This window comes from Eriocheir sinensis, chromosome 9, assembly GCF_024679095.1.
Source record: "Eriocheir sinensis breed Jianghai 21 chromosome 9, ASM2467909v1, whole genome shotgun sequence".
NCBI lineage: Eukaryota > Metazoa > Arthropoda > Malacostraca > Decapoda > Varunidae > Eriocheir > Eriocheir sinensis.
The window spans coordinates 15,004,991-15,027,830 of NC_066517.1; the positions used below are offsets into that span (position 1 = coordinate 15,004,991).

At 42.8% G+C, this 22,840-nt stretch overlaps 2 protein-coding genes across 3 annotated transcripts in view; both read left to right on the forward strand.

The window, feature by feature from the left end:
• LOC126996285 (uncharacterized) overlaps window positions 1–13,729 on the forward strand; it is a 79,959-nt gene extending 66,230 nt beyond the window's left edge. Inside the window, 3 exon segments of the mRNA XM_050856662.1 lie at window positions 7,473–7,486; window positions 8,610–8,745; window positions 12,338–13,729. Coding sequence (XP_050712619.1) covers window positions 7,473–7,486; window positions 8,610–8,745; window positions 12,338–12,574 — 387 coding nt within the window. The 3' untranslated portion in view covers window positions 12,575–13,729.
• A 7,644-nt stretch (window positions 13,730–21,373) lies between these two features.
• Window positions 21,374–22,840, forward strand: part of LOC126995942 (decapping and exoribonuclease protein-like) — a 32,710-nt gene continuing 31,243 nt past the window's right edge. For both annotated transcript variants that reach the window (XM_050855858.1, XM_050855859.1), the window contains exon 1: window positions 21,374–21,540. In XM_050855858.1, coding sequence (XP_050711815.1) covers window positions 21,502–21,540 — 39 coding nt within the window. In that variant the 5' untranslated portion in view covers window positions 21,374–21,501. The remainder of the gene's footprint in view (window positions 21,541–22,840) is intronic.

The window sequence follows — 22,840 nt, forward strand, 5'->3', positions numbered from 1 at the left end:
CGGTGCCACGCCTCCTGACTTTGCTTTAGTATCCGATTATTGGCAGTGTGTTGATGGGAAGGCAAACACACCAACACCACCTTATATGTAGCCTACACAAGTCACACTCCTCACCAACATGTATCAGGGGAGGCGGTGGCTGAATGGATAGCGTGACGGCGCCGCGTTCAGAACGAGGCGAGTTCAATCCCTGCCCAGTGCCACAAAGCTGGGATTTTTCAGCCGCCGCCGAGTGGCTTAAAACTACCCACATGCTGTCCAGAAGACCACCTATCAACCCGGACTCTAGATTCTAGGATTAAATATGAGCTCCGGGAGGGCAGCATGAGCCAATGGAAGATGGAGCCACTATAAACATTCGCCTGCGCTAGAACGGGCTGGGCCGACCATCAGACCCCACCGGGAAGAAGCCTACCGGCGCAATAGGTCATGACGTAAAAAATTTTTTAAAAAAATAAAAATAAAAAAAATAAAAAAAAATAAAAACGTTATCATTGATTAGAAGGAATAGTCGAGCGAGATTTCATCAGGAATTATTTATTCATTTTTGTCCCCCAATTCTACATAATTACTGTAATAATATCGTAAATAAATAAGGCGCAGAGGAAAACACTGTATAGAGGACTTTTAAGCTATTGAAAATTAGGACAGTGTGGTTGATTCACTCTCGTGGTAATGAGTAATTTCAATAAACACCTGAGCAGAAGTACACCGAAATGCATCTAAAACGGAAAATTATCTATTCCAGTGTAGTTAAATTGTCTGCGTGAAACATTACGGAATGCTAAGGAGATTGTCGTAACAGTGTTAATGGTACTACATTTCATTCCTGCAGGGCGACGAAAACTTGTTTGGGCGAGGACGCGAGTGGGGTCGAGGACAAGTCTTAGAATGGAGGCAAGAACGGGGGTGTGGGCGAGGACGAGGAGCAGAGCATGACTTCAACGAGGGTAAGTATTTTTGTCTAATATAAAAGGCAAAGAAGATGCCAAGATTATTGTTTAATTAAACTTCGTACGTTCATCTTTATATTTTTTATTGATTTTTAGCATTAGCAGCAGATTCTGATATAGAAAGTTAAAGGATAAATGCCTTCACCTGGAGGGTACTGGACAACCGTTGGTGGGGTTGTTTGACTTCCCGTTAATCATAGCACGCACTGGACAGTCTGCTGGACTCCTTCAACAAATGCCCCTCCTTCGGATATCATATCACAATAAATATCCAGCACGACATCTTTAATAATGAGAACAGGTAATAATGAGAACAGGTAGTCCTTGAGTTATGACGACGTTTGGTTTTGACAGGCAGGTCGTAAGTCGAGTTGGTCGTAAAACAAAATTTTCATTAAAAAATATAATATTTTTCAAATGTCCCGCCATGGATAAAGCAGCGTTCCCGCGCCTCCTATCCACGCCACCTAACCCGCCTCTGTCCTCACCCGCTTGCTTATCCCATCCCTGAGTCCGATTGTTCCATAAGCCACACAACATTGCGCAATGTTACACAATGGAGACACCAAGTTTTGCCAAGATGGCGGCGTTAGCCAAAGGCCCCACCGAGTCCTTTCGCGGGAAGTTGTGTTGGCGGGGGGAGGGGGGATTTTATAAACAGGGAAGCGGTGGGCGAGTGGTTAGCGTGCAGGCGTGATGAGCCCGAGGACCTAGCGTGGACTAGGTTCAAGTCCCCACGAAAACACGTTGATTTTTCAAGTCATCGCCGAGTGGCGGAAGATTACCCACATGCTGTCCGGATCTTCAATTAACCTTAACCTCAGCGACTTCGGTCAAGAGTTGCACCACGGGGCAGCATGGGCTATACATAACGGCAACCACTATAAATAAAATTGGCCTGCGCCACTTACGGGCTGGGGCCGTTCATAAGGCCACTCCAGAAAGCCTACCGGTGCTACAGGCAGCACAAAAAAAAGACACGTTGTAATTATATGAGTAGAATAGATTCGTTGTAGTTATATGAGCTGAATAGATTCTTCGCGGCACCAGGTATCGGTACCGGGTGCCGCGAAGAATCGATTCTTTGCGGCACCCGGTACCGGTACCTGGTGCCGCGAAGAATCTATTCAGCCGGCACCCGGTACCGGTACCTGGTGCCGAGAAGCCTCATGATCACTCGGCACTGAGCATTGCCGCTAGTACCGGTACCGTTTGGATCTTAGTGACGCTCGGCGCTCGCCCGCCTCCATGTGGTAACACACGGTATGGGCCCTGTGTGGAGACGCTGAGTCACTGCCTCGCTGACCGTCTCCCCAAGTTCCCACCATTTTGTCCTGCTCTTCGTTTCCATCACGGCTCCCGTTTCCATTATTTTATTTATTTATTGGAGTTACTGGATAATTCTTGATGTCCGATTCTTTTTCTTTTTTAGGTTGCTAATAAATATTGTTATTGTTATTAGAATATGATCGAGTACATCCATAATAACTATACATGCTATTTTTTTATCGAAAAAATAAATATTCACTTCATTCAGAGAGAGAGAGAGAGAGAGAGAGAGAGAGAGAGAGAGAGAGAGAGAGAGAGAGAGAGAGAGAGAGAGAGAGAGAGAGAGAGAGAGAGAGAGAGAGAGAGAGAGAGAGAGAGAGAGAGAGTTTTCTTTACAGGAAATTTATTTGGGAATTTCATCAGAAGTCATTAGATAAAAAAAATACTCCTTCGGGTACCGGTACCGGTACCGGTACTAACGGTACCTGAGTTTTCGGTACCGGTACTACTGGTACTCAAATTAACGGTACTTGCCCATCCCTACTGGAGTGGGAGAGTCATGTCACCTCCCCTATTGATAGTAGGCTGCAATTGACAGACGAATGGATTGAAGGGGTCCAGGATCCTGGCTAGAAGTTTCTCCACACTTTCAAGAATATTCTTGAATTTCCCGGAAATTTCATAGTAAGCGGTTTTTTAAGGTTTGCGTTAGCGGACCATAATTTTGGCATTCCGCTAACTGCAAAACCGCTAATTATTCTTTTTTTTTCGCTAACGCTATTCCACAAAGTATTTGTTAGTCTGCTATTAGCGGATTAGCGATTAGCGGACTTAAATTGCGGAATGCCCACCTTTGGTGGCTGAAAATGTGTGTCACTGTGTGTGTCGTGTGATGGTGTGTGTATGTACTATGTATTTGTGTTTGTAAACAATATATACCTGCATTATGCATGTCTGTGTAATGTGTATGTAGACCCTACTCCCTCTTAAAGTTCACAAGAAAGATTTCAGTGCTTCGTCATTAACTATATATTGTGTAATTATACAAAAATAAGACTTAAAAATATGAACTGGAAGCGCTGAGCACTTCTTATCGCACGAGTGTTGTCGTGTTGTGGCGTGTGCCCGGTGGTGTAGCTGGCGTACGAGCAGAGTTAACGATGAAGGGGATTTTTCACAGCAGAAGTGTAATTACAATGTGTTCAGGATTTTGGTAATGGGCCGTATTGGCTATACAGGCAACGCCACATGCAGCCACTCAACTCCAAGCTGTCCTTTCCATAGAGTTCAAGTTATAGACTAGAGTGCGTCTGAGGCTGTCTCCGGGATACACGGCCATGGTGCCGCCATCACTCCAAGCCGATGATTGCACACACTTCACTCCTACCCGATTTCAGTTTTTCTCCATGTCAAATAGTAGAGTCAGGAAATCGGGTAGGAGTAAAGTGTGTGCAGTCGTTGGCTTGGAGCGGTGGCGGTACCAAGGCCCTGTATCCTGGAGGCAGCCTCAGACGCACTCTAGTACAGAACTTGAATTCTATGGAAAGTACTGCTTTGACAGTTCACCGACTGGCCACGTGTGGCGCTGCCTGTATAGCCAATACGGTCCATTCACTATATAGTAGGTATATAGTGAATTACCAAAATCCTGAACACATCCACATCCGCATCCGTGAGGATGTCACAATTTCATATTCGCATCCGCAATTTGGTAGAAACTGATATCCGCATCCGCTTCCGCATCCGCAAAATATGTACATATGACATCCGCATACACATCCGCATCCGCGGATCTCTGAAATCTGACATCCGATACAACTCTAGTTTGGACAGTATAGGGGTGAGCAAGTGTAGAAAGTCGTGTGCAGCGGGGCCGCGGGAAGGGGGGAGGCATGCAGTTAACAAGTTCAGAAGAGCAGTCAGCGTGAATATATCGATAGAAAATAAAAAGAGATGCAACATGGCGGCGGAATTTAAGAGGTATGCATATATGTATATATAGAAGACTGTCAGTAAGAGGAGTTGATGAGACAAAGAGCGTTTAGACTATGTCTGAAAGAGCTGTGTGTGTTCCCCCCCCCCCCCCCCCCACACACACACACACACACACACACACGTGAGATGCATATTCCATACGAGGACGGACAAGGCGCCTGTATATGGATAGCAACTGGGCAGGGGAAAAGAACTGACGGAGACGGTACAGAACGCCCAACCTCGAGGAAGCTGATTTAGAAAGAGAAGAGATGTGAAGTTTCCAGTTAAGATTTTGAGTTAAGGATAGATGGAGGATGTTTAGTGTAGAAGAAGGTGATAGCTGAGTGTCGTCGAAGAATAGGGGATAGATGTTTGAAATATTATGTCGAGTTGATAGGTGGAGAAATTGAGTTTTTGAGGCATTCAAGGGCATCAGGTTCCTTTTGCCCCAATTGGAAATGATAGCGAGGTCTGAGATTTGAGGTATGCGGGTAAAGAGCTCTAGTGTGGTGTGGACTAGGCTTTAGTGAACAGTGGAAACTATGGTGCTGTTAGTTTACCTTTCAAGATTGCTGCTTACAGAGGTGGCACTAGATGGAGCATGACTGGCATTCATATTCAATTGACCGCCTATATATTCCAGACTGCTTCATCGTGCTGTACCCCAAAAGGTACGAGGGGGAGGCCCCACCACTGCTCCCGCCGACGGTGCTGGGGTCGTTCTCTGTGAACAGCAAGAAGAAAATTCTATACGACAACTCCATGATGCACATATTGAGTCAAAAGTACATTCCGGACGACGAATTTATGAAGGCAAGACACAAGAGTGGTAAAGGGGTTTCGGAGCTCACCCAGCTGTTCACCCTCTGATGGGACTCATTCCATAATCACACATGACACCTCACTCTCACAAAACACGAGATATTGATCTGTTAAGAAGAATAAATATTTTTCCACATTCACCCTGGGAGTTAAATTCGAGTCCCTACAACGGGAGGCAGACACGTATGGAGCCATGGGATCCCAGTGGCTGAAGACCTTGGGAGTTTTTCTCCGAGCTTTGGGCCATCACAATCCGGCCTTATGGGCTGCTGGATAAGCGGGTGGCTGGGGAGTGTGGGGGAAGGCTTAATGGTTCTTACCCACGGCGATTAGCACCGAGGTTCAAGTGCAGCTTAGCCTTACTGTATGCATAAACTTTACTTTAAAAGCTCAGTACCTGCACCTTAGGTTTACAGATTTTTTGTTATACATGATTATAACAGTAATAATACAATATGATAAAAATAATAATAATAATAATAATAATAATAATAATAATAATAATAATAATAATAATAATAATAATAATAAGTATAATTATAATAATAAAAATAATAACAATAACAATAATAATAATAATAATAATAATAATAATAATAATAATAATAATAATAATAATAATAATAATAATATAATGAACTGCATTACAGCTGAAGCAATCATCATTTGCCATGTAACTCATTTATACTACTAAGTATTTTCAAGAATTCATCATCCCACACATTCGTGTTCATAAAATGAGCACCAATGCAATATGTTTTTCAATTTTACAGGTGAATATGGACCTCAAAAGGGGATTAAATAGAGTCAAAACCTTCACAAAAACGGGAGGTGATGGCTTCAGGAACCTTCTTCTGTGGATTCTTAAGAACCAGGAAAAAGTTAGAGCCAATTCTTCAGACAGGTTAGTGGTCACCCTCCTCAGCAGTACAGTATGGTTGATTTCACTTTAAACCTCAACTGGAAAAATCAGTTTATGACCATAAGTGGCAACATATCTCTGCGCATCTGCATTAAAGCTAATAAATAAATAAAAAAATAGTGACGATTCAATGTGTAATTTTGTCTCACCCGCATGCAACTCACGGTGTGTCTACAGACTGGCGGCTGATTTTGTGAGCACAAGGAGAATGCTGACAAAATTTATGCAGGCCCCGTATACAAATTCACAACACAAGTTTGCTGAATGGGTGGTATTTGCCAAATAGTGAGTACTTATCAATACTGCACTATTATTATTGTACAAAATAAAGATAAAAGTAAAAATATAATCTAAATAAATACAATTCAAGCAGTTTTTTTGTAAATTATTAAATATGCCATAATCCCTGTAATCTTGTTTCAGAACTTTGAGCTTTAAAATATCAATAATGATCAAATACACAACCTCCCTTTGAATAAGTTCCCTTTTGTGCGACTCAGGATATTTAATGAACTTTTAGGTTTGCAGTTATTCATAACACTGATACCTGTTGTATTTCACACTACCAGTTTCAAAGGAACAATATACTTGATGAGTAATCCAGATAAGGAGAAACACAAGGAGAAGCAGGGAGTCAGCGTCGTGGAAATGTATGGCCACAAGTTTGAGCAGTACATGACAGGAGGTATGGACAGCATTGTAGCACTGGATGGTTATATATTTTTTGGCATCTGAAGTTACACCCAAAGGAATTTATACAAATGCACGTAACATTATGAATCGGCTTAAGAAATTAGAGCGCAAATAAAAAATATTTAGAATTAAAGTTTTTTTTTTGAAGTGCTGCCTATAGCGGCTGTAGGTTTTCTTGAGGGACCTCTTGGGCGATCCCAGCCTCTTGGTGGCGCAGGCGAATTTTACTTATAGTGGCTGAAGTGATATATGACTTGCTTGGCCCATGTTGTCCCCGCGCTGTTCCTCTTGAACGAAGTCGCTGAAGTTAGGGTTGATTGAAGATCCGGGCAGCATGTGGGTAATCTTCCGCCACTCAGCGATGGTCTGAAAAATCAGCGTGTTTCGGTGGGTTTCGAACCTAGGTCCGCGGGCTCACCACATCCGCACGCTAACCACTCGGTCACCACCTCCCCTGAAATTATTAAAGTACAAAATTAAAGTTGAAATAAAATAGGTAGTCTATCACTGATAAAAGCTGCAATACAGTCGAAACCCGTTAGTGAGGTAGATTCATAAATTGCATTCAAGTAAAACAGAAGTGAAATAATAAAACTGCCACAGACAAACAAAATGACTTACTTCATACCTTCTTAGGGGATCCTGATGATGTCCTGGAATGTGACTGTCAGTTTCGATGTGTGCTGCAGCTACACTTGAACGAGATGCCGGTGCTCTTCTGCTCACACACAGATGCAGTAGACCCAACACTCCACAAGCAAGACTTCAAGGATATGAGTAGCTTTGTGAGACTGAAAGCACGGCTGGAATCAACCACACCGAATGAGCGTCGTAACCGAAACTATAGGAAGTAAGCATTCATTGGTTCTATATTTTTTTCTGTCCATGATGGCAATAACCTCACTACATCATAACTATTTTCCAAGCTAAGGAGAGTCAAAGCTCAAAATAAGAAGGGGTAACCAAAACAGAAATCTCCACTTCTCTGTGTGTGTGTGTATATATATATATATATATATATATATATATATATATATATATATATATATATATATATATATATATATATATATATATATATATATAATTTTTTTTTTACAGGAAAGGAAGCAGCTAAAGGGCAACATCCACCCCTCTGTTCCTGCCTCTTCATGTTTTCCTCAGTCCACCAAAAAGGTGGACTCCCTGTCATCCCTTGCCTGTTATTTGACTCAAATCCTCTTTACACAATCAAAATTCTGTATGCTCAAGACACATGTTCAATCCTTCTCAGTGCATTAATTATTCTTTACCCACTTTACTACATATTCTACACTTGACACCTACTACTCTGACATCCACATCACATCTGATTTACACCTCTTACTTACCCTTATCATCCCATCTTCAACCACATACTCTGCTGAAGTAACTTTTTTTTAATGCTACACATACCCTTGCCAGTTGAGAATATTCCATATGTATGTTTCAGAGTAATAGGATAAGGTTGGCAGAACTACACTATTCCTTAAAATCTCAATGGGCTCCCTTCCCTTCGATCATTGCCCTTTCCCTCCATGCTAGCATATTTATCCGCAATTCTTTAAAGATGACAACCCACAGGAAATGGCTAGCTACCTTTATCGTAAACTAATTAGAATATGACGTACATATACGTCATCGGAATGCGCGATGGGAGTGGAATGACGTGTTTATACGTCATCGGATGGAAGAGGTTAAACCTGAGCCACGCCATTTCATTTAGTGTCATGCATAAGGAAACATTGGCACTATATATTCATGCATTGAAAATCAATAAGAATCCCTAACTACTAAAAGGTGTATTCAACATGGAGACTAGCAGCAGTGCACATTGATGCTCAAACCAAATACATCTTAAGAGCTGAAAAAATACTGTGATTCACTGAACATGACATAATAAAGAAAAATATGTTTACTATGCCATTTAGTTTTGTGCATTACTTTTGCTACAGGTATGCCCTGAACACCAGGTGGGTTGAAAACAAAATAGCCGGCATCCCAAGGCTTTTGGTAGGCAAAAGGAACAAAGATGGAGTGGTGCACACACTGGAGATGCTACAAACAGATGACATCCCTGGTTTGGCTGAGGTGAAGTTGTAACATTTCTTTGTTCGTTTTTGTTTTAGAAAAGCCAGGACAGGACCAGACTAGCTGACTAAGATCATCAATTACCGTAAATTACGGCGTACAAATCAACTATCTGAGCCTGAAAAAATCTCGCAAAAAATAGGGGTCGACTTATACGGCTAGGATAAATTGCGAACCTTTACCAAGGAGTGGCAAACAAGTGGAGCAGCACTACTAACAATCGCTGTACACTAACTCCAGCAGGTTGCCACAAATATTTCCAACTAAATTTTGTGTTTGGTGAACTTACTTAACATATTGTTACGCCGCCCCCCACCACACACCAACACCGGGCAGGCAGGTGGTGTGCTGAAAACACAGGGTCGTGAACAGCAAGAAGGGCGCCAGACACCGACACCGGCCCACAGAACACCGAGGAGGGAACGCCGGAAGCCGGGGCATAAAGAAAACGCACGTTCAACACTAGTTTCTCGTTCCATACACAGTACACCAATTCTCGAGCATAGTACAGGTTATACAGGCACACAGCGGCACGACCCAGTCACGTACAAGAGACGCACACGGCTCTCAGCAGGCACGAACACGATCACACCCCAACTCAGCCCAGTCACGGCGTCTACCATTCGTCCGGGTCCGTCCCTCAGCTCGTCTCGCATGCAACTCCTCGCTCCCCAAGCCGCACGGTTGCCAGATTATCGTACTAAAGAGCCGCGTATTTACCGGTTTCTGGCCCATAAGTTGCTAACTTGCCAGGTACCGGTACCTGGTGCCGCGAATCCTCATGATCACTCGGGTGCCGGGAAGCCTTTAGATCACTAGGGGTGGGCAGGTACCGGTACCAGTACCGGTACTAACGGTACCAGCTAAACGGTACGGTACCGGTACCAGATTGCTCGGTACCGGTACCAGTTGCTCGGATTTATTTATTGGATTTATTGGTATTTCTTCATGTCCGATTTATTTTTTAGGTTGCTAATAAATATTGTTATTGTTATTAGACTATGATCGAGTACATCCATAATAACTATACATGCTATTTTTTTATCGAAAAAATAAATATTTACTTCATTCAGAGAGAGAGAGAGAGAGAGAGAGAGAGAGAGAGAGAGAGAGAGAGAGAGAGATCACCACTCAGTGAGTGGATATCTCGGTGATATGGGTACTCAACTAAGATCCATCACTGGTGGCAATGCGCAGTGCCGAGTGATCATGAAGCTTCCCGGAACCCAAGTGATCATGAGGCTTCGCGGTACCAGGTACCGGTACCGGGTACCGCGAGGAATCGATTCTTCGCGGTACCAGGTACCGGTACCTGGTATCGGTACCTGGTACCGCGAAGCCTCATGATCACTTGGGTGCCGGGAAGCGTCATGATCACTCGGCACTGCGCATTCCCGCTAGTACCGGTACCGTTTGGATCTTAGTGACGCTCGGCGCTCGCCCGCCTCCATGTGGTATGGGCCCTGTGTGTAGACGCTGAGTCACTGCCCTGCTGACCGTCCCCCCAAGTTCCCACCATTTTGTCCTGCTTTCCGTTTCCATCACAGCTCCCGTTTCCATTATTTTATTATTTGATTTATTTATTGTAGTTACTGGATAATTCTTCATGTCCGATTCTTTTTCTTTTTTAGGTTGCTAATAAATATTGTTATTGTTATTGTTATTAGACTATGATCGAGTACATCCATAATAACTATACATGCTATTTTTTTATTGAAAAAATAAATATTCACTTCATTCAGAGAGAGAGAGAGAGAGAGAGAGAGAGAGAGAGAGAGAGAGAGAGAGAGAGAGAGAGAGAGAGAGAGAGAGAGAGAGAGAGAGAGAGAGATTTACATAGATTTACATAGAAAATCAGACCACACAGACCCCATGGTCCAGACTAGGTGGTCTGAGTGATTTTACATTAATCAGAAGGCTCCTAAACGTTGCATTTCTACTCTAGTTGATATTAAGTTGAAGGAGAGAGAGAGAGAGTTTTCTTTACAGGAAATTTATTTGGGAATTTCATCAGAAGTCATTAAGAAAAAAAAACTCCTTCGGGTACCGGTACCGGTACTAACGGTACTTGAGTTTTCGGTACCGGTACTACCGGTACTCAAATTAACGGTACTTGCCCATCCCTAATGATCACTCGGCACTGAGCATTGCCGCTAGTACCGGTACCGTTTGGATCTTAATGACGCTCGGCGCTCGCCCGCCTCCATGTGGTATCACACGGTATGGGCCCTGTGTGGAGACGCTGAGTCACTGCCTCGCTGACCGTCTCCCCAAGTTCCCACCATTTTGTCCTGCTCTTCGTTTCCATCACAGCTCCCGTTTCCATTATTTTATTATTTTATTTATTTATTGGAGTTACTGGATAATTCTTCATGTCCGATTCTTTTTCCTTTTTCGGTTGTTAATAAATATTGTTATTGTTATTAGACTATGATCGAGTACCCATATCACCGAGATATCCACTCACTGAGTGGTGATCTCTCTCTCTCTCTCTCTCTCTCTCTCTCTCTCTGAATGAAGTGAATATTTATTTTTTCGATAAAAAAATAGCATGTATAGTTATTATGGATGTACTCGATCATAGTCTAATAACAATAACAATAACAATATTTATTAGCAACCTAAAAAAAAAAATCGGACATGAAGGATTATCAATAAATCCAATAAATAAATCTGAGCAATCTGGTACCGGTACCGAGCAATCTGGTACCGGTACCGTACCGTTTAGCTGGTACCGTTAGTACCGGTACTGGTACCGGTACCTGCCCACCCCTAGTGTCTGTGGCGGCGGCGGAGGCTTCCCCCACCCCCGTCACAAGTTGTTAAGTGCTCGTCCCCTCTTACAAGGCCGCCTTTAGGCCTAAGGCCCTGTCCCCTATTAAGGGGTAAATCTTTCGCATCGCATCGCAAACACATCCACTGGTGTAACAATATTTAACAGAAAGATTAATATATAATAATAAAAGTTTAGTTTATATCAACTAGCCCATGATCTGGGCTGGTTGAAGGAGGGGTTTCCACCCCCTCCCCCTATAAAAACTTACCGGTTGAGGTCGGGATCGTGGCGTGAGACTTCTCCGATGCATCCGCATTCAGGGTGCCTGCCGTCAGTGACGGGTGCTGGGCAAAGTTCACGGGACCCCTGCACCTCGAAGGAGGATGGGCCCCCTAGCCACTCTTTTTGATTTTGGGGTGGCCGGGGTGGTAGAACCAGCCCCGGGGTTAAACTTCCGAGGGCTCTACGTGTGGGCTCCCAGAACGTCCGAAGCCTTTCGGACGATGATCGACTGCCCTACCTATCAAATAAGCTCAGAAGACTGAGGAGACGAGCAGGCCTGGCAGTGGGGAAATCAGTGAGAGGGGTACACCTACTACTGGACCGGCATGAGCAATGGCTTCCGTCTTTAGGGGGTAGCTAAGAGCATTTCCAGCTAACTGCAGCCATTTGTGGTTGAGGTTACTCCGGTTGATGAGCGTGTAATGCGAATGAGGCTGAAGGACACAGGTCAGGACCAGACTAGTTGACTGAGATCATAAATTAGTTGTTAAGTAAAGTTTTAGAATACTGACACTTTCTTTGTTCCTTCTCCAGGGAGAGTGGGAACCCTCAGTGTGCATCAATGTCTTGGACAAGTTCCTCAATTTTGTCAAAAGAAGGGTGGTTGCAGAACCTGACGTGGTTCATCGCTTTGAGAAGTCTGCTCCGGCACTCTATGAAATCCGCCACTACTGCGATCCCAACCTGGAAGACATCCTACCCAACTGGTACAAACAGAAGCTCTTCAACACACAAGATGAAGAGAGCGACCGCAGCGGTGGTAGTAGCTAAAGAACACAGGATAATATGTCTCATATAAGCAGCCTTGAGAGCTAAGCCCCAAGAAACAAGAAAGTGCTGTTGATCAGGGGAGTGGACTCCTATAATCGGTTCACCCGAGTCTGAAGTGTGCATTATCGCGGAACGGCAACCTGCAGCCACACGGCGTGTGCGATTTCGTGGACACTGTATGCTAGCCTAGGCGTAGTAAACAGTCGTCAGTGTCCGTAATATGCAGGCAGCAATAACAAATACCGTCAATTATAGTCGATTATGAGTTAAAAAATATTAATGTCGCAAATAGCTGTTTTGGTAATTCACAAGATCGCTGATTATGATTAAACAGCCTTGAAGCTGTCCACCACCGAGAAAAAATTATCAGGCTTTATATTACCAAAACAGCTATTTGCGACATTGACAATATTTTCTTAACTCATACTGGACTATAATTGACGGTATTTGTTATTGCTGCCTGCATATTATTGACACTGACGAATGTTTACTATGCGTAGGCTAGCATACAGTATCCACAAAATCGGACACGCCGTGTGGCTGCAGGTTGCCGTTGCGCGATAATGCACACTTCAGACTGGGGTGAACCGACTATAGTTATATAATCCATTATTGCCCAAGACCCTTGCTTTGGCTGTGTCTGCTACACCATTACTGGCAACTCAAAAGGGTTCCATACCTTGTCAGAGGTTTAAGATCATACATTGGCCATTAAATTTACAAGGATTTCATGTGTTCAGTTTATCTTCTTTTTTTCCTTCAGATATTTTTTTGTTAGTTTTTTTCACGTATTTGATTCAGGCTGAAACTTTGAAGTAGAGAATAAACTGGGAATATTTTCTTCAGACAAGGACCATTAATCTTAGACCAATGATAGATTATGGAAAATTATTTAGTGTCGGTGACGATGTAATGGTCTGCCAGTGTTAGGGTCAAGGCAAGAGGATGGGTGAATGTGTAGTGTAAGTGACTGTAACCCAATTTACTTGGTAATTATTTTTTTCATTCTAGTACTTTTATGCTATTTATATGCATCTTAGATTTTTCTCTTCATCCCTCTTGTTTAATGATCAAATTCATAATGATTATCACAAGTGTAAACTTGTATGTTTTCAGTTTATGTAAGACATTGAAGTTATATAAATTTTGTTGATTCTTGTTGTCTTGCCAACCTTCCTCTTTATGCATCTGATTAACAGAAACAATGTTGTATGTTCATCACCTGGAGGAATTGCCTCAGACCTGTGTCAACGAACTTTTTGGTGGGAACTGGACTTGACGTAACATGGTTTCTGATTAGCACTGTTTAAGCTCACCCAGCACAAATTCAGGTGCAGAAAAGTAGTACTTGCGGCCTGAGAATACTTCAGGTCAGGGGGCCATTTCATATACATGCACTTTCGTATTTTGTTTTAGTACATGTTTTGAATTAAACAATCGTGTAGTACGGCGACTAAGCCTGATGGGCGAGCCTCCCATAACTCCCTCTTCCAAGGCGGGGTACCTCTTTGGCCGATTGGTAAAGGAGTGGCTCTCCCGTCTCGCTTGTCGCGGGTTCGATCCCCGACGCCGGCAAAACCTCTCCTTGTCTGGATTAATTTCTCGTGTGTTTCGTTACACGCAGAGGTCGTGTGGGAGTGTAGTAAAAGAGAAAATTCGGGCATTTCACTGGTGGCAAGGCAGTGGGCATCCTCTCCTGTGGTTCTGTTGTGTCATCCCAAGTGGGTAACAGGTGGAGTAATGGGCCATGCTCTCCGAAGTTCATAGAAAATAGGAAATCTCAACACACAGAAATTAATCTACATAGGAATGGGGAGCCGTGTAGTGCGGCGACTAAGCCTGATGGGCGAGCCTCCCATAACTCCCTCTTTCAAGGAGGGGTACCTCTTTGGCCGACTGGTAAAGGAGTGGCTCTCCCGTCTCGCTGGTCGCGGGTTCGATCCCCGGCGCCGGCAAAACCTTTCCTTGTCTGGATTAATTTATCGTGTGTTTCGTTACACGCAGAGGTCGTGTGGGAGTGTAGTGAAGAGAAAATTCGGGCATTTCAATAGTAATTAGCGTCACGTGCAGGCAGGTGCTGTTTAATTTATATTGAAAGGACTGATTTATTGTTACACTGTAGGTATCATATTGTTTTCATAAAGAGGTAAATTTGATTACAAACTTATCTACTAGAAGACAATGAAAATATTTCAGTTTAATTCACATATCCATCCAAAGTGTACAAATTACCAAATCAACAGTTATGTGAAATCAATGGCATTAATTGCATTTTATAAACTGTCTCATGTCTGTATGAAAATACTGCTAAATGATACTACATACCCTGACACACTACTTCAATACCGCCAGCCCAATGCCCATCATGCCACACCACTACCACACCATACACCACACCGCACTACTACCCCTTACCACATTATCACAACACTGCTATACTACCACACGCTTTACCACACTACCACAACACCACCATAACATACACCTTACTTCACTACCATATCACCACACCACACATCTTGCCACGCTACGATACCATACTACCACAAAAAACATTTTTACAATACTATACACACTACCACCATACCACAACACAACACTAGTATAACCACAGTACCACACTAGCAATCACACACAGGCCAGTAATTTTGGCAGATTTTTGGGAGGAGGCTAAAGGGCATCATATATGTTCATGAGATGGCGAGCGAAGCGGGCATGCGCAGGTGTGGGATTTTTTTTTTTTTTTTTTTTTTTTTTTTTTAATAAGCACTTAAGGGCATTCTGAGGCCGATATAGAAAACATTGGGGAGGCTATGGCCTCCCTAGCTAGCTAGTGGTGGGCGTAATCGATTATTTATAATCGATTACTTCGATTACTATCTGAAAAAATATTAGTCGATTATTTTCCAGTAATCAAATCACTGAAACGATTACTACTGAGGATTTCTATTTATGTTTAAAGTAAAATCCGAGTTAAATCAAATAAATCGAATTTATCATTAGTATTAATAAAATCTTGATATTTTCCAACCCGGGAAGGCACCCAGAAGTACTGTGCAAGTGTTCCCTGTCTCTACCGCCCATGCTACCGCGCCTACGGCCAGCAGCCCCGCACGTCGCCACCTCGTCCGATTACACGTCCCTTACGCGTCTCGCCAGCAGTGTTGCCACCAAAATTTTTTGGAAATCTGAGCTGAATGAAAATAAAATCTGTAGAAATCTGAAGATTCTAAAATGTCTATGTAGGCTATTATTGGTATGGAATCTAAGAGTTTTTATAAGTATTTTCCAGTAATTATAGCAGTTAACCCATGTATTTGTTATGAAAAGAAAATTCAAGGTAAATTTTGTTACATTTAATTACTTCATAATAGATGATTCAGTAATATGGCGTGCTGGCCATAGTATTATTCATATTTAACTGAAAACCGCTCATAAATAAAAGGTACGGCACACCTTCTGTACGTTACTATAATAGTGAAAGTCAGATTTACATGATGAAGCCAGCATAAACCTTGCAGTGGTGTAATGCGGATGTATGTGCCGCAAGGGGACACAAACACTTAAGGGAATCACTGCACTAAACCAAAGCAAAATCAAATGTTGATAAGGAATACAGACCTATTTCAGGCAATGCAACAGAACCTCAGAACAAACTCACGAGTCTGGTCGTGCGGTACCACAAGTCCAAAACTTCCCGAGGGCAGCAGATACACAGCCTGGCCGCAGGGCACACTACGGATAGTATTTATATGAATAATTTCAAACATAGCCAACAGATGGCAGTGAACACAGAAAACGATATCAGTGAGACTTTCAAGGATATAATATTATATATATATATATATATATATATATAGAGAGAGAGAGAGAGAGAGAGAGAGAGAGAGAGAGAGAGAGAGAGAGATTAAGGGGCGAACAAGCCAACATGGCGGATTTTGAGTTTTTGCCGGTTTCCGCTAGATGGAAGCACTGTGCAACCCTCTGTGAACGTGAAAATGGGAAATTGGTCTCTATGGCTCAGAAGAAGGGTGGTGAAAGTAGCGTGTTTTTGCCAGTCTGCAGAGTGTATGGCTGTGTTTCCACCAAGCGAATCGAATCGATTCAATTCATGAAGAATCATTTGACTCGATTCATTTTGAATCAACATAGTTCCAACTGACTGAGTCTGAATTAATAATCAATCAGCTGTCGCTGATATAGCAACGTTGCTGTGGCTGAGGCAGCATAGGCGTAGGCGTAGCCGTCAGCAAAGTATTTGGGTGCATGAAATCAATATCAAAAGACTAAACTAATCAGGATGTTCACTATCATGGTGCTAACTTCTCGGGTGACTCGCTGTGACTGATGAAAAAATGGGTCCAAATCAATCAGTGATTCTGAATCGCCATGAATCGTCATGATTTGAATTGACTCGATTCGCTTGGTGTACACAGTTACATTGAAATTAGTGTGGCGAATCAAGACGAATCATGAATCGTGTTGATTCTTTATGAATTTAATCGATTCGATCCGCTTGCTGGAAACGCAGCCAATAAAGTCAGTTGTCAGTGCTCTAAGAGGGAAAAGCACTATAATAGTAAACCACTCATAAAACACCTAAATATGGAAATTTTGTCTTGAAATTTAAACTGGCGGTTAGTTACATCATGTTTATTTGGTTTTCCGAGTTTGGATTAAATCGACAATAAACATGCATTAATAAAAAAAACACCCTTAGGTGTTTGTTTGTGTTTTTTTATAATTATTAACACAATTTCACACAAACACTGATTCCATCGAATTTTTCTAGCTGAAAACTTTCTATTGATGTATGATGATATTGCTGTGTATGTTTTTCATCAAGTTTTTGCTATGCTTGACTTTGAAGACCTGTAGCTCAAAACTAAGTGATTGGCTTGTTCGCCCCTTGAGCACTAGACGCCTCATATATATAGATATATATATATATATATATATATATATATATATATATATCATATATATATATCATATATAATATATATATATATATATATATATATATATATATATATATATATATATATATATATATATATAAAATGGGTAGGCGGTGGCCGAACCGGTAGCGTACTGGGCTCACATTCACCGCGTGATGGACGACGCGGGTTCGAATCCCCACGCTACCACTCGGGTTTTTCAGTCGCCGCCGAGTGGCTTAAAACTACCCACATGCTGTCCTGAAGACCACCCATCAACCCGGACTCTAGAGGAAGCCGTCCAAGCGAATCAAGAACGAGTTCCGGGGGGCAGCATGAGCCAATGCAAGATGGCGCCACTATAAACACTCGCCTGCGCCAGAACGGGCTGGGCCGACCATCAGGCCCCACCTGGAAGAAGCCTTTGGCCGACCATCAGGCCCCACCAGGAAGATGCCTACCGGCGCAACAGGCAGCGACGTAAAAAAAATAAAAAACAAATGTATATATATATATATATATATATATATATATATATATATATATATATATATATATATATATATATATATATATATATATGTATATATTAGGGTGGTCCACGTTTACACAGTGAAAATGTAAATGCTGTGTGTTGTAAGGGGCATGATGTTCCTCGTGTTTCACTTCATGTCGGACATATCCATGCAAAATTCCGTGGCAATCGGACTATGTTTGCAACTCCCCCAGAACGCTGTCTTTCGTTTTCCTCCCCCCAGGTGCATAATAACTTCTACAAGGGAGCGAGCATGGTGGCTTATTGGGCACTCTTAATGTGACATAACTGGTGCTAGGCCTCCTTCTAAAGGGCAGGTGCTCCGCAAGTTTTACTTTCACCACGGAATCGAGAAGAAAACCAAAGCCGTGGCCGATAAGGAGGTGATAGAGGCAGTCTTCTTGATCTGGGGGAGGGCGGGTATCCCGACCTACGCTCTCCGAACCGCCAAGGAGAAGCTCCTGAGCCTGGTGACCAAGTATGAGTCCCTCCAAAAACATCGGAAACGGGCTCCTGAGACCGCCTGGATGCAAGAGGAAATGTTCAAGGGGGATCTGGAGGACCTATTCGACGTGGCGAGTAAAGATGCCCTCGATTGGATGACCGTGGAGGAGGACAAAGCCTTTTTTCGCAGCCAGCAGGAGGACCGAATGACCTCGTCCATGGTAGGCTTAAACTGCGTCAGAGTTCAGGCCCAAGAGAGGAAGAAGGAGAGGGAGCGGTCAGAAGAGATGAGGAAGGAACACTCGAAGAAGGAAAAGGAAGCCATGACCTCTGTCGTACAGTCTGACAGCTTGACCTCGTCTTCGTTCTCCTCCCCCGTGGAAACAGACGACAGCGAAGTAGACTTAACCTGTCCCAGTCCCCCGAAACGGTGTAAAGTCCAGAGAGCAAAATCCATGGCCTTCCTTTCTGCGGACATTACTTCCACCTTGGATCGGCTCAAGGTCTCGGACCTTGTGGCGATGAGGACGATGGGAGCCGTTGCAATGGCAGCCGGACAAGACCTGGGGAGTCCCTCCTTGTCTCGCAGCACAATTCGACGCCACAGAAACAAGAATCGGGAGGCCATTGCCAAGTCGGAAACGATAAACATTCCGGAGGGAATTCCTGTTCTTGTCCACTGGGACGGGAAGTTACTTCCTGACCTGTCGGGCAAGTACCAGGTCGACCGAATCGCCATCCTGGTCACGGCTGGGGGGATGGAACATCTCCTGGGAGTCCCCAAGATACCGCGCAGCACAGGCACGGCTCAGGCAGAAGCTGTCCTCAGGGCGATCTCGGAGGCTCAGTTGGAGACCAGAGTTCAGGGCTTGGTGTTCCACACGACAGCATCAAACACGGGGCTGTATGAAGGAGCCTGCGTGAAAATCCAGGAAGGCCTTGGACGCGAGCTCCTCTGGGTGGCCTGCCGACACCACGTCCTGGAGGTCGTCCTGGGGGACGTGTTCAAGAGCAACTACGGACCCTCCAGAGGACCGGATCCCTCTCTTCGTTCGATTTAGGGATCGTTGGAGCATCATTGACCAGTCTTCTTGGAGCTCTGCCATGAAAAAGGATAGCCTCCATGCTCTTCTGACTGGGGAGCTCTCAGAGCACAGAGAGCGAACCCTCCACGAGCTTAAGAGTGCTCTGGAGAGCGGCAGTCACCCAAGGGAGAACTACGAAGAACTCCTCTGGCTCTCGTACCTGTTCTTGGGAGGAAACCTCGAGAAAGACTACAGGTTCCGTGCCCCAGGTGCCTTCCACCAAGCCAGGTGGATGGCCAAGGGAATTTACGCTCTAAAAGTCTTCCTCTTCCGAGATCAAGTAATGCTGACCGCTCCCGAGTTGCAAGCCATGGAGGAGATTTCTCTCTTCGTGGCCCTCCTGTTTGCCACCAAGTGGAATGAGGCCATGGTCCCTCAACGAACTCCCCTCAACGACCTCCTGCTCATGTGAGACCTCTCACGAGTGATCCCCAAACAAGAGGTGGCAGACGTGGCATTCAAACCCTTCCGTCGTCATCTGTTACGTCTCGGAAGACCTTGTGTCTCGTTTATATATATATATATATATATATATATATATATATATATATATATATATATATATATATATATATATATATATACACACACACACACATTAATGATGTGTGTGTGTGTGTGTGTGTGTGTGTGTGTGTATATATATATATATATATATATATATATATATATATATATATATATATATATATATATATATCTTTGTGTGTGTGTGTGTGTGTGTGTGTGTGTGTATATATATATATATATATATATATATATATATATATATATATATATATATATATATATATATATATATATATATATTCATGTGTGTGACTGTGTGTGTGTGTGTGTGTGTGTGTGTGTGTGTGTGTGTGTGTGTGTATATATATATAGTATATATATATATATATATATATATATATATATATATATATATATATATATATATATATATATATATATATATATATGATTGTCCTGTACTGATCATGTAGTTTGTAGACTAAAGGTCTTGTAGCAAATGCAGGCACCGCAGTGAATGGCTTCCTTCTCATACAAGACAAATATTCAAAAGCATAAAAAGGGAAAGTATATTTTTGTTGATAGCAACATTAATGTAATTATGAAGTTTAATGAGCGTAATTCTTTTTCGAATGCACAGGAACACGATCGAGTCTAATTTCTTATTAATATGATCCAAATTTGACGACATACTGATTGATGTCCCTCTTCCGTTTCTCCGTATTTATGTGCTGGTTATTTCAAAATGTTGTTAGATCTGATTAAACTACCAGTGTGTTTCTATTTATAATTTACAAGTGGAAACTCATTTTGGGTAACGTACGTAAGAACACTAAACTATGGTTTCATTTGACATTGGCAAATTTTCTTACAAGAAAATGCCCTCCTAAAAGTGAAACATATAATCAACGTAAACCAAAAAATGAATTAGCCAAAAAGATCATGATATTTTCAAATCTGGTGGTGGGCACCCTGAATTACTGTACGTGCAACTGTGCATGTGTTACCCGCCCCTACGCCAGCACGTCGCCGTCTCGTCCGATACACGTCCCTTACGCGTTTCGCCAGCCTCGCATATCTCAGGCATGGCGTCACGGGCAGAGTGGCCAGCTACTGATTATTTGGTTCTCGATTCTCGAAGCACAACCGTGAACACGTGTCACTAACTTATAAACAATCAGGACTGCAATGATTAGCAAAGCAGCTGTGATGTGCATCGTGTTCAACAGATCCGCTAAAACATATAAAGTTAGTAAACGCATGCACAATTGGTAACCTTCTGTGTGTGTGTGTGTGTGTGTGTGTGCGCCACAGTACGTATTGGCGTTTTTCACTTGAGCACCAGAAAGCTGAGTATAGTGAGCGAACATCGTGTGGAGTGAATCGTGCAGGTCTGAAGCAAGTCTCGTGAACATGTCACGGCAGCGCCCCCAAGAAACCTATCGCCAAAGGGTAAAGTCTGAAGAATGTTTGTCATCAGCAATAGTTGTTCAGGTGGTTATCTTGGTGATGACTTCACTGTGCAAGCAGTTACGTAGATCCTTGCAGAAGCATAAGAATAGGCGAGATTCCACACACTTGCAAAGACGCCATCGTCCACCCAGAGGTGTCAGAAGGGGGCGGTTAAGCCGGTGACACTCCTGGTTTTGCTTTAGCACCCGATTATTGGCAGTGTGTTGGTAGGAAGTCAAGCACAAGAGCACCAACTTACAGATAAACAAGTCACACCAATCACTGGCACGTATCAGACGTTATCATTGATTTAATGGAATAGTCGATCGAGATGTCATCAGGAATAATTTTTGTCCGCTTATTCATCATTACTAATGTCGGATATGCATCAGGTGGTTAGGAAAACTAGGTACATAGGCCTTGCGCTTTTTTAATGTTTTCCATTATACTGATTTACTGCTGTGGTACTGATTGTTTTTATCAGACCTGAACAAAAGTAAATCGCAATGCCCAAACTGAATAAAGTCTACCTAACCCTTTCGCCCACAATACTTAATACTAAGCGTTATAAGAAGTCGAGGCGAAATATCACGACGTAGTACCGTAAAGCATTCCAGAATGCTGTATTTCGCTCTGCGGTGCATAATAAATAACACACACACACACACACACACACATATATATATATATATATATATATATATATATATATATATATATATATATATATATATATATATATATATATATATATATATATATATATATATATATATATATATATATATATATATATATATATATATATATATATACACACACGTACAATTACCGATCTTGCAAGTAAAGTGGCTTTCCGGAACATGCAGTGAGTGACCTTGAACAAAATAGTATTGACTGCCCCCACCCCCACCACCAACACCTAGCTACAGGTCGTGAAGTGAAACGCAGCAACCGCTGTTGTAGGCTACAGCTCCATGCAGACAACTTATGCTGGATACAGAGTTATACACTGCAGCGCGCGTCCCCCATCTCCCTGCATTATACAGAGTATAAAGCTCCTCTCCCACCTCGGCGAGAGTGGGGAAGATGGTCACAATGTGTCAAGAAATCCTAATCGTGGTTATTCGTTATAAAAATATTGACAATTCTTGACCAGTGTCACCGATTTGTCGCACTAGTTGAAAATTTTTCGGGGGTACCCACTACTTTTCATGGTTTTATTAAAACGTCGTGGCCCACCACGATTTTGCATCGACAAGAAGGCGATGTCGTCGATTACCCGGTGTGTAAACCGCGT